The 13398-nt window shown below is 42.6% G+C and overlaps 1 protein-coding gene across 2 annotated transcripts; it reads left to right on the forward strand.

Annotated features, from left to right (window-relative positions):
• The first annotated feature begins 7445 nt into the window (after nucleotides 1-7445).
• Nucleotides 7446-11606, forward strand: LOC122623102 (probable cytochrome P450 6v1). 2 transcript variants are annotated; one of them, XM_043802039.1, is made up of 4 exons: nucleotides 7446-7521; nucleotides 7751-9104; nucleotides 10164-10982; nucleotides 11189-11606. In XM_043802039.1, the coding sequence occupies exons 2-4, from the start codon at nucleotides 8637-8639 to the stop codon at nucleotides 11462-11464; spliced, it is 1563 nt and encodes a 520-aa protein (XP_043657974.1). In that variant the 5' UTR covers nucleotides 7446-7521; nucleotides 7751-8636; the 3' UTR covers nucleotides 11465-11606. The 2 variants fall into 2 exon arrangements, with proteins under 2 accessions (XP_043657974.1, XP_043657975.1); XM_043802040.1 differs by having other exon boundaries at nucleotides 7503-7521; nucleotides 7817-9104.
• Nucleotides 11607-13398: the final 1792 nt, after the last annotated feature.

The raw sequence follows: 13398 nt of genomic DNA on the forward strand, positions 1-13398 counted from the left end.
ATTCGCTGGTGTGGCATTTTAAAATTTATGATACGAAATTGATTTTATTAAATAAAGTCGTCGGTGCAGCGAGTGCATTAAACACGCCGTCTTAATTAAGAAGCGAAAAAGCACTGGCGCTCAAAACTGCAGCCAAAGGGAAATACTAGGTTTCCATTTAAAATTTGTAATTTAAAGCTGAATAAGTCAAAGTGATTTGCTAATTTACCTGCAAATGTCCATTCAAATATTGGTCTATGTTTAGAGTGGTTTATATTGTTGCACACTCGAAAGATACATTTTACAACATGGTGTTTCTTAGATCGTCGTTTCTGAAAGTTTGGTTCTTAGAATATGATGACACTATTGAAGGCGTTTAGCTTATATGGCATAAACCTAATCTATTCGCCCATTTTGGAAAGAATTCCTAGAATTCAACAATACTGTTTAATTAATTTAGCTTGAATAGTTCGCAAAAGACTCAGTTTAGCTCGACTTATTCCAAACTTTAAGATTCCAGCAAGAGAGCCGGGGAAGTTTTAAATAGGTGCACTGGTTAAAGGCTGTCCCCGAGGTCCGAGGTAATTTCAGGTGGAGGGGACTACTAGTACCTTTCGGCCCGAAAAGCAGCCATGAGGACCTTTGTTCGAGTAGCTCCTTCAACATTCCGTTCGCCATTTCGTTGGCAATTTGCGTCCTCAAACTGTTTGCCTACACTGAAGAGAAAAGTGTCACATACTTGTATCTTATTCCATATAATTTCCACAGTGAAAGTCCAAGCCCGCATTAAGAGCATATGTATGTCATGTTTCTAAAGGTACACCAATTACATCCAGTAATCTCGATCCCCGTATTCCTCAGTGTAGATTAGGCAGGCGAAGGGGGGGGAGGGCTTGCGAGGGCAAATGTGTGGATTTCGAGGGCACTTTGTTGCACTTTTCGACTGCACAAACTCAGCTGGAGGGACGGAGAAGTGAACTGCATTTTGTGGGCTTGCACTTGTGGCCAAATGTTGGCCAAAATGGCTTGGCTCGGCTTAGAACATGGCCACGACATGTTGATTGAGCCGTTTCGAGGGGGGCAGGGGGAGAGGGATTCCCCGGAGGAGCAGCGTGTGAAACTCTTTTTGTGTGGAGCCCCAAAGTTTGACCAGGAAACCAAGACAACTGTTCGATGAACCTGCAGGGCAAATTAGCCAGCAACAAAAGGTGAAGCCGAATGGAGCAAAAGCGCAGAAAAAGCTGAAAAATATTCAGTTATAAAACCAATATATACATATAACCAATATAATTTTCTTACCTAAACAATACAATATACAAAGACCAATAAAGGTAAACAATTACTGTACATTTGTAGTTAAATAATTTATTGTTACTATTTAAAAAGACAGCACTGTATTTGCAACTTCCAGTGATACACTTGCTTAGGAGTACATTTTCCGGGACCCATATCGTGATGTTAATTTCCCCTTCGACATTTCCACTTGCCGTCGAATCAAATAAATTCAATTAGAGCATAGCCACTTCGATGCGCCGTTCATCGATTTTCCAGTTCTGCTTTACACCGCCCATTTCCCTTTATTCGTTTGTGATTTTCCGATTGAGATCGAGCAGGCCTCTTCGTTTTCACATGCAGTCGAGAGCTGTTGACTGTGGCCCAATTTTGGTATCTCCACTTGGCCAACAGACGGCCAGAAAGGCAGACACCGCAGCAATTTGTACAAATTTGTTAGGGCTCATAAAAATGCCGGGCCTCTCTTTTTTCATTCTCCAGGGACAAACACATGGCGCACAGCCTGAGAACCGAAATTAATTGAAATATTAAACTCACACGATGAGTACACGCTAAGAAACCGGACAGCCCTGTGTCTTGTATTTAACTCATGAAATAACTATCTGTTATCAATTAATTAGGGGAAGGTGAAAACACTATTTTAGATCACATACTTGCAACACCGGTCATATTGTTTAATATAGTCTATTTTATATCCTGTACCAAATGATTCGAAAGCTGTTGTTTGAGAATCTAAACTAAACCCACAACTAAAAAGTTAATTCCCTACCTTATGATCAGTAAATGATGCTTAAAATTTCTCTCAGTGTGCGGTGGATCTCCACCGAGATGGACAGCAGGTTAGGATATTAACGGAATGGGAGAATATTAATATTTATAATTTTCGTATTGTTCCCGAGCGGAGCGGAGTTGACTTATGCGACAGTTTTATTGAGCGTCGGCATCTTGGAAAGTCAAATCCCGCGCCCGAGGGCCACAAAGGGGTTAATGTTAATTGTGCCTTTATGTTAAGCGGGAAAAGGCCTGATGCCCCGAAAAAAAACACTCTCGAAAGTCAAGACACAAAATCCCCATTGTGTTTTTCGCTCGATTTTTACTAGTTCCGCGTAGCTCGGTGGAAAATCAGACGGCAAGCGGGCGAAAAATTAGCCAGAAAAATCGATTGTCATTTGGGCATTGCTTAACCCATTCGCTGACCGAGTCATAAAAAAATCTCACACAAAAAATGTACACGCATTTTTTAACCCCTTGTCCTTTGGCCGAAAACGAAAATGAAAATGAAAACGAAACCGTGTCCTGTTCTCGTTCCACATTTACTCCTTTATCTCTAATTTATGTCCCGCCCGGTTGTCCTCTTTTTATGGTTTTATTACTTTACGATCTTGCTAAAAAAGCAGAGCGAAAAAACAGCATAGCTAATACTAAAGCAGTGCAAAGGAGTACCAGACATCCGACAGATACTCGTACTTCCACCGGCCAAGTTACAGAGTCCTGGGAAAAAAGGATATTATGCGTGTATGACACTGATCCCGTGTGAGTATGCACGTCCTTTTTACGGACAGGCCAACTTAGTCGTGCCTATACTCGTATACGAATCTAAAAGTGTTTATCCAAAAATAAATCTTTTAAACTGCGACACTCTGCTACTATGATTGAATAAGTTATAAATTATTAATTATAAATTTGAGCCATTTGTGGAAATCAAACTTTCGTTGGCAACGGTTTCATCTGAATACTGTTCAAGATGTAGTGTCATATAGCCTTACATTTGCATTGTCTATGATAGTAAAAGTAAAAAGATTCGGGCCGCAGGACTAACGGACCTAAGGTCCTTTTGCCTGTGCTTCCTTACGCCCCTTTTTAACCCCTTTTTGCTCTACAAATACAATTACAATTGTTCGCGCTCGCGAAAAGGGGTTAAGGCGGGTAAACTTCAAATTTCACTGACCGTTTTTACCTAAACTACCGAGAATCGCGTTTTACGGTCATTTTTTGTGCCGCTTCTGCGATTTTCGGTTGTTTTTTAGGATGGGTTTACTTCTTACTCAGAACTTGACCCCATCTATTTAGGTTTGTAGGTTTCTAGTGCAGTTTCTTTCCAGTTTTTTGTTTTCGAATTTTTTGCACTTTATGGTACACATTTTTAGCATTTCGCGGAAATGAATCCTTTCTTTAAGTTGTTTTTAATGTTTTGGAATTTTTTCTCGGTCGGCTCCGGGTGATTTTCAGCCGCTTCGTGTTGACTTTGCATTTGTTGGGTTTGACTTTATGACTAGGTTTGAGTTTCGGTTGAGCCACAGTCAAGGTCTTAGGAGTGGCTCAAGGTCTTGGGAGTGGGTGAAGCACCCAGAAGCTGTAAGACGATGGAAAGTTGATATACTTTTAATGCCCATCTACCAATCTATTAGCTTTGCTAAAATTATAGTTGCAGTCTTTATAGTCGAATGGCTTTCATTACCCAATTGTCATTGCATTGCTCAAGCAACTCATTCTGGATCATTTTCGACTTATGAGAGTGTATAAAAAACAGACACAACTCGGGGCATGGCCAGATTTTGCCATTTGTTTGTATTTTGTTTTTTTTTTTGTAAGGGCTCAGTGCCCCTTTTCCGATTTTCCTGTTGTGCAATTTACTTTCATCAGCCGTCTGTCTCGAAAATATCAAAACAGTGTAGGGGAAATTTGCTCAACTTAGCTGCGCATCATTTAACTTTGAGCAAAAACGAGCAGAGTGGATTACACACATGAAGGGGCATTCAAAAAGATACTTCGAATCTGTATCTTTTTGGGCCAGGAGTATCTTTTTGGGCGAGGAGTAATCGAAACCCGTCAAAATGGCAAACACAACAATGCGTCTTAGAAACGAGCTGAAAAGGAGAAAAGGTCCTTAAGCACATTACACGATCGCCGAGATACACACATGTGTATCTGTATCCGCCGAGTCCGAAGGATCAGCTGCTCCTCGCCCATTTCTCGAGATTATTATTAGCGCAACATTAACGTCAAATTACGCATCTATTTTGCGCACTTTATCTCGATCTCCCCGTACTCGTATGCCACATATCCCATAAAAAGCGGTTCAACATCAAAAACCAAGGGATTGCGATTACTGGACCATGTGTGTGCGCTCCTCTTCTTCCCTCTTTCCACCGAGGTGGTCAGTGCAGGATCTTAGGTCGAATGTGGGCAGGTGGAGGGATGTGTATCTCGTAGATGTGGATTCTGATACAAGTACGGTAGTCCACCGATGTGTGCGATTGCTTTGGCTAATGAGGCGTTCAGGCGCATATCTGGGAAATCTCCGAGGAGATGTGTGTGCACATACATATGTGTGTGTATACATGCAAAATGTATTTAGAAATTAATACAAAAACACGAAGGCAAAGGCAAAAAATGGGGAAGTGGTATGTAAATATTATGTTTGAGCAAAGAAACATTATTCCTGTATTCAAAACTCTTCGTATATCTTTGAAAAAGTCTTAGAGCATTAGAAAATAACCAAATAGAACGGTTAAGTCGAGTAGCTTAGCTCGACTATAAGATACCCGATACACTCCCTGCAAAGAAAATGGAACAAAACAGATTATGACTTACACTTTTTCACGAACTTCACATGTTCCTTTTATTTATATCCGTATTACCTATTACTAATGTAGGCAGATAAAATAATGACAAGCATGCAGTAAACGAGCATTTTTAATCGAACTTTCCCCAAAGACCTAATAGCAAAATTAATCCCGGGAAAACTCCGACACCTGACGCAACTCCCACAAGCGGAAAATCAGGGGCGGGAAAACTATTTTTCGAAAGGCGTGGATGCGTGACAATAATTAAAAGATCTCCAATGCAAACAGCGCAAATGGAATGAAAACAAGGTCGCAGGCTAAAACTAATAGCTAAAGCAAATTCAGCCACCCTCCCATCGTTTCAATTTGCCACACCAACCTGCCACGCCCACCGCTTAACCCACTGCAGCCAGCGCCTTGAAATGCGCACGCAAATGTTTGTATGTTTGTCTGTTTGTCTGTTTGACTGTTTGTCTGTTTGTCTGTCTATTTGTTTGTTTGTTTGTTGATTGAGACGGCTTTGATTTGCGCTGAGCTGATTTTGATGGGTGGACGAGGGGGTGCTGGGCTGGGCGGGGTGGAGTGGGGTGGGGTGGGTGGGTTAAGACAAGTGCGCTGGTGTTTGCAGAGCCGTTGTGTGCATAAGCAACGGCGATTATTGACACACCGCCGAGCGATGCCACAGCTACAGTGAGCACTCGCAGTGCGCGCCTTAGACCTATCAAAAATCAGTACAAACTCAGTATATCAGAATAATTGGATTTCGGGGAAGTGTCAGACCCAAACTCTGTTACTTGCCGGTGTTGCATCCGCGGAGGTTTTACTGTACGCCCCACCCTGGAAAAACGCAAATCGAACTGCAGCGCGTGATTTTCGGAAGGTAAGGCCCGGAAAGTCTCAAAATCGAAATCGCCCGCCCAGAGCCACGCCCCTTCGTCAGTTGGCGGAAAACCCTTTCTGTGCGGTCGTGCGTGAAATTTAATCAAAGCAAGACTTAACCCCACGGCGACCCCCGTACCACCCGGCGGCCCCTTAACCCCCATGTAAGCCATCAATGTGGCCAACAGTTTTCGGTGTCCCAAAAGTAGACGACATACAAACAACCGGAAATGTTGCACATTTGTAACTTCAGCACACTTTTCCAAAAGGAGTTGAGCGTGTGGGGGAAGTGGGAAAACTGCGGAAAAGGGGACTGCGGAGTGAACGTGAAAGTTTTCCATCCGCAGCAAGTGCAAATTTCTGTCAATTGTTGTAAATGGAGTTTCCTTTTCCCTCTAAGCGCCAATTTGTTAGGAAAAATGTTTTTTTTTTACGAAAATCAGGGGGAAAGTTATTTAAGACTGGCTTCATGGAGAACTGCTTTGGAAGTTAAGTTAAAACAAATAAATAATGTATATTATGTGTAAGCACATGTACATACTTACTTATTGTTTGTATTAAAAAAATGATACTATCCTATATATAGTTTTGAATAACTGAATTATAATACATAAAAAAATCCTCATATGCCCTTGCGTATTTTATTAGGAACTAAAATTGAGGTATTCGGAATTGAAGAACTTTTCAGATTCAATGTTTAATAATCTAAATTTTTTTTTAAACCTTGAGCCAGCTTTTTGGTTTGGCGCCCGCTTTTGAGCAGGGATGCTCCTTCGTTGGTTATCGATATCCCCACTTGCAAACAGAAGAATAGGCAGAAATCAAAACAGCTGAACCGCAACAACAAATGCTCGCAACAGAGGAAGCGAAGAGTAGAGGCAACGAAAGGCAGAGCACTGCCAAAGTATTCGCACGTTTATTTATAAATCGTCGCCGGCGACAAAGAAATAAGAATTCGAAAAGAACACAATAAAAGCTAGAATGAAAAGCCCAAACAACAAGAAGTGACCAAGTCTCTTTGTCTTGCACTGCACCCGGCAACAAAAACCAATTTCCGCTCTCTTCGCTCTCTTTGTTTTCATCGAAAGATTCGCGGTCGCCGTCACGTGGAGTGCAAGCAGCGACGTCAGCAGAAGCAGCGAAGCCCATTGTTGTTTTGCAGTTTCGCTTTTAATCGTCACTTTTATTTGCGGTCTACTTTGCGCGTTGGCATCTTTCTGTCACCTACAGTGGGGCAAGCCAAAAGCGTGGGCACACATGTTGCATGCAAATATATGTAGTTTTTCTGAAATACACAACAACACATCATATGAAATATACATATTGTTATAAATGGAGTACTATTGCTATATTTTCAGTTGTTTCAAAGGAGAATCCAAACACAAATTATAACAAAACAACACAGCATTTTTTTGGTGTAATGAATTGCTATTGGATTTGATAAAAGAAACCACACTTGAGCCCTACTGTCCGAAATGCGCGTCACTGTGCGAACGAGAACATGTGCCTCCTGACATGACTGTTCAAATTCTTCGCAAAGCTCTCTTTTTGCGCTCTCTTCTGTATCTGTGTACTATCTCGCCGAAAGATCTCTCCCTCTCTCTTTTGTCTCCCGCAAACTTGCGGTTAATAAAATAAAGCACAAACGAACATACGCTGATGGGGGCGTCGTCGCCGTTCTGCCAGCGGCGCTGTTGACGTCGCTGCCTTCGTGGGGCTTTGGTCGTTGACGTCGCTTCAGTTAAAAAGCGTCGCTTGGAGGAGCTAGCTAGCGATTTTATTTATATTTTTAGACTTATTTTTTGTAATTCGCTATTTGTAATTTGTATTCGCGGTTTTTCGCATTTCTTTTGCAACTTTGGTCTCTCCCTCTCTCTTTGTCTTTCTGCGTACTGCTCTTCTTCTTCCCGTTCGGCGTGGCTGTTTCTTCTTCTTTCGCCTCTTCCATTTGTTGTTGACGTCGCGTTGTTGTGCATTTAATTCTTCATTGTGGTCTGTTTTTAGTCATTTTTTTTACATATTTTTTTTTGTAGTTGTCGTTTCAAATGTGATATAATTAGTTAAGTATTTATTTATAAAACACGCGACGCCGAGAAAAGCATGAAAGCCCGATAAAGGGAAATTGAGGATTGCTAACCAAACAACAACTACAACGATAGGCAGCAAAAAAGAGAGCAACGAAAAGGAGCTGCAAAAACAACAAACGCAAAGAGAATCAACAAATAACGGCAAAGCCCAATGCGGAGGAGCGGCAAAAACGATAAGACAAAAAGTAAAGCAAAAGCTGAAACAGAAACAGAAACAACCAACAAACAACGGAAAATGCCAAATTTCATTTAAGCGCCCAGATAAAATACAATTTGTTAACCCAACTAAATAAATTGGAAATAGAAGTTAAAGACAGACTATCGGACGATCTTCGAAGAAGAAATATTGCTGGGAAATTGGAACGATCCTTAGAGAAATGAAGGCAGTGAAGCTTAAAAGGATTTTCAACACAAGTTAGAAAGGAATCGATGAATTTAAGATCTCTGAGCAACTAAAAGTAGCTGAGAAAAACGAAAAAAAAATCAAAGCATCATTACAAATAAAATACAATTAAATTTGCACCTAATAAATAAACTAATAAACATCTTAGAAATTGAAATGTGTATATCAAATCAAAGAACAATTAAAAATAATAGCTAAAGCAATCAAATTTTACAACATAGGAAGTTAACTACGATCGTAAATCAACCACCACCTCCAGAGGCATTGCATCTTACAACAAACAGGCGATCAAAACAAGAGCGAAAAGGCCACAACCGCTGGAACGCTCCCCGCAATAAAAGCTCTAAGATCGGCCAATCCAAGGCACTCTCCGTCTATCCCTACACGATTCATCCGCCGCTGGACCTGACGTCGGATCCCGAGTCCGAGATGGTGTACTCCACAAACATTCTGCTGGCGATCGTGACGATCCTGACGGGCGTGTTCATCTGGTCGCGGCGCACCTACGTCTATTGGCAGCGCCGGCGGGTGAAGTTCGTCCAGCCGACCCACCTGCTGGGCAACCTGAGCCGGGTGCTGCGACTGGAGGAGTCCTTTGCGCTCCAGTTGCGCCGCTTCTACTTCGACGAGCGGTTCCGCAACGAGCCCGTCGTGGGAATCTATCTATTCCACCAGCCAGCCCTGCTCATCCGCGATCTCCAGCTAGTGCGCACCGTCCTGGTCGAGGATTTCGTCAGCTTCTCCAACCGCTTCGCCAAGTGCGACGGGCGCAGCGACAAGATGGGCGCCTTATCGCTATTTTTGGCCAAGCAACCCGAGTGGCGCGAGATCCGCACCCGTTTAGCACCTGCCTTCGCCGGCGCCAAGCTGAAACAGATGTTCTCCCTGATGGAGGAGGTGAGTCACCCAACCAACCAAGTTGCAAGCTCCCAGGTCCACGTCACACGTTCGGAACACTTACACCGGCCAACACAACACACCTTTCCACGCTCAATCGGGTCCCGATTGAACAAAAAACTTTACCATTTTACTCTGGTTTGACTGTGTATTTTAAGGTCTCCATTTAGAGATATGAACTACACTAAACTACAAGCAAAAGTACCATACTGCCTTGTTATAGACATCAAATCTCATTCTTTCATATTATATAATTATCATATAATATAATATAAAATATTACTTATATATATGTAATATATTATTATATTAATATTATTTTTGTACATAGTTATATTTTGATATTTCGAGGTGTACTTACACCAGGCAACAGGGTACAAATTTATAAATTATATTTCTATAGGTCTTAAAAAGTGCCCCATCTTTAATTGTATTGTTACCAGTTTTGATCAATGCCTTCACAAATGGGCATATCTGATAGTATTGATAATTAGTATAGATGGCACTCAAAGAAGGTATGTGGCTGATAAAAGAACGTCTCAAACTGCCCATGTTTTTTTCTGGGGCTTATCAAATCGAACCAGTTTATTGTTACCGACTTGTTTCTTCGGCAGCTTATCTTATCAAGGGTCAGCAAGTAGGGCATTACTACGAAGCAAACCATAATGTTTATAACTCAAAACTTTTTTTCCCCTCTTTTTACATTGTTGCCTCGTCGAACCGAATGTTCTATGCAAATTAATGCTAAAAAATCGCAAACGGTGTGCGTTTCAGTAAAACAAAACAAAATGACTAATCATTCTGATAATGCAAATTCCCATGACAAAGCTGAATCTCATGTCTAAATGGGTGTTCAATTTCTAAGGTTTTTCTGTTGTATATCTGTTGAACATACTTGAACTTGTATATCAAAAATCGAATCGAGGCACTAATTGTTATTTTAGGAATGAAGCACTTTTTAGGCTAAATATTTATTAGTTTTAGCACCTACATTTGAATGCCTATTTATTGATTAGCTTATCTGTTTGCGCTGCGCCTATTTGGGATGCATCCCCGTAGATCGGCTGCGACTTGGATTGGTATCTGAAGCGTCTGACTCGAGACCTTAGACGCGGTGACGCGGAGCGAGGGGCGATTGTGAGCATCAAGGACGTGTGTGATCTGTACAACACGGATATGATAGCCAGCATCGCGTTCGGACTGAGATCCTACAGCCTGAGGAACACGCAATCGGAGATCGGCTCACATTGTCAGGACCTGTTTCGGCCGAATGTGCGTCGAGTAATCGACTTGTTTGTGATCTTTTACCTGCCAAAACTGGTGCCGCTGCTGCGGCCCAAACTTTTCACGGAGCCGCATGCGGAATTCCTGCGCCGAGTCATCCAGCTGGTGATCGAGGAGCGGGAGCGTGGCGGCGATCTTCGCAACGATCTCATCGAGATGCTGCTGACGCTCAAGAAGGAGGCGGATCTGCAGCAGGACAAGTCGCACTTTACGCACCATCGGGACTTTTTAGCCGCCCAGGCGGCATCCTTTGAGGTGGCCGGCATTGAGACCTGCTCGGCCAGCATGTCCTTTGCCCTCTACGAGTTGGCCAAACAACCCCTGATGCAGTCGCGCCTGCGCCGCGAAATACGCGAGGCTTTCGCCGACAATCCCAATGGGAGGCTCACCTACGAGGCCGTCGCCCGCATGGAGTTCCTCGACATGGTCGTGGAGGAGACTCTGCGGAAGTATCCAATCGTGCCGCTCTTGGAGCGCGAGTGCACGCCGATCAACAAGAAGCGCTTCTACTCGCTGAGGCCACATGCTGAGTGCTACGCCCGCCGTGGGATGCCCGTGTTCATTTCCAACCTGGCCATTCATCACGATCCCAAGGTAAGTTCCTAATGTTAGTTGTTGATTGGGCATGAAACATGTCCTTAAAGATAAAAACAGATACAAATTTCAAACAGTTTGTTGCAAAAATATATAGTCAGGATGGGCTAACTTTTAATTGATACTTAACAAGAAGAAATTAGGGGAAGGATTCGTGTCAATTCATTGTAAGAACAGAGTAATTCATTGAGCTGCATTCTTTCCAGTACTGGCCGGACCCGGACCGTTTCGACCCGGAGCGCTTCAGTGCGGCGAACAAGGCGCTGCAGGCGCCCATGTCCTACATGCCCTTTGGGGCGGGGCCGCACAACTGCATCGGAATGCAAATCGGACTGCTGCAGATAAAGCTGGGCCTCGTTTACTTCTTGCACCGACACCGCGTCGAGATTTGCGACCGCACCGTGGAGCGGATTCAATTCGACGCCAAGTACGCGCTGCTGGCCAGTGAGCAACGCATTTACCTCAAGGTCGACTGCTTATAGCCGCCGATCCCATCCAATTTAAGTAGCATTGCGCTATGGGTTCCTGGCGGGCGGGAGCAGAGCCGCCATCGTCATTGTTTTTGTAAATATTTTGGCCTGCCTCAAATACACTGTGCTACGATCTTTTTTTTCTAAACATTAATACAGCTGGCTTGTTTTATGATAAGGGTCTCTACCTTGTGACTTGTAGAAGTCCAAAGTTATGGAGCATTCCTATTAATTTTTTGGTAAGTATCAGCACTATGGATTCTCTTTTGAGTTGTTAGCTGAATCAAGGATTTGAAAATTATTCCGGCAGTAGTTACTCCTCCCACTCGAATATGCCCCATAAACATAACTTCAGGGTTTCCACTCTCGTTTGTAATTATTCTGAAAGTGTAGGAGACTTGGGGCTCATCGGACGCCAGATCTTGCTTTTATACTCCGATTTTCTCCACATGCCACCTCAGCGAACTCGAATCTAATATTTATTGGCAGGGGGTCGACGGGGGAGGGTCCGTTGCGTTGCGTTGCGCTGCGTTCCGTTCCGCTGATAACTTATCAGTCAGCCGGGTCTCGGAGGCCTTTGCCCGGTGGCCTGATCATTTCTATTCGGATTCGGAATCGAATTCGTTCTCGTATTTCAGTCTCGGATCCGATGAGCAGGCCGTCTACGTCACTGCCATCGCCCACTGGAGAGCTTCAGAAGCAAAGTTCAGGTTCAGGTATCTGGGCGTCTAGAGTTCCAGTGGATTAGAGTGGACCGGAGGAGTGCTCAGTGTGAAAGCGAAACTCTATCTATCGTTTAGTTGACATACACTTTAAATATGTTGAACCAATTTCCATAGAATCGCCAAAATAAAGTAATATAATATAAACTACCTTCTTTGAAAAAAGATGTTAGCAACTACCTTGGTACAGCAAGATCTTAATTTTATACGATTATGTATGTTATTATATTATTTGTACTTAAAAAACGTGTGATGTAAAGTATAGGTAACATATTACTAAAAAATGTGCACCTTTCCATATTGCTCGGAACAAGGAAATAAATAACGGAAATAATACTAAATTATACACCTAAACGAGGAATATAAAGAACAGCTGTGGGCCAACCAGTTGCTGTTCCCCCGCAAAGCTTAAAGTTCAAGTTCAAACCCCATGCGATCTTTCGATCTTCGTGCGAAAACCGGTTGCAAATAGCTAATTTGTGGTCAATTAAAATTAGCATAAATCAAAGCGTTGGAATTGGGTAGTCAGCGTCTGTCTGGAACCGGTGAAAATGCAGCAGTGGACAGATGTCATTCGATTGCACGGAATTCATCAAGTATCAGCTTTGATCTGTACACTAAAAAAAATGATGATCATAAGTATTAAGATGTAAAAAGAAATTAAATATTTCTAATAACTAATCCCAAATCTTAAAACTATAACTTACTTACATATTAACATATTTACATATTAAATAGTAATGTCTTGAATATTATTTAAATAGAGGTTGCTTGGTTGGCTCCTGACAACTGTTTTACACTGATAAAAACTTATTTTTTTAAAATAAAATTCGCTTATTTTTTCAGTATTCCAAATTCCACTTTAATGGTTTTTCTTTCTTTATAACAAGCCGACATCGGCGTTGGCGGCGTTATGCAAATGCTCACACCCAAAGGATGGAAAACAAGCGGAAAACCGAAGGGTTTTCGTGATTTCCTCGGAAAAGTGCGTGCGCAACTCTTTGAGGGGAAAACCCAACCCGCTCGTTTTTCCACTGTGCTGGTCAGTTTTTATTAGACCGCGAAAAATCAACAGTGGCCGGCTCGTCAGGGTGGTCTGTTTTCCGTTTTCCCGATCAGATCCTTTGGCATCGAGCCGCCTGCCTTCCTTGTTTTTGGTCCTTACGCGCACGCCGCTAAAAGGGTTTTATTACAGCCTCCTGTAAAATGTAATGTCATAAAGTT

The sequence above is a fragment of the Drosophila teissieri genome, chromosome X (assembly GCF_016746235.2).
Source record: "Drosophila teissieri strain GT53w chromosome X, Prin_Dtei_1.1, whole genome shotgun sequence".
Taxonomy (NCBI): domain Eukaryota; kingdom Metazoa; phylum Arthropoda; class Insecta; order Diptera; family Drosophilidae; genus Drosophila; species Drosophila teissieri.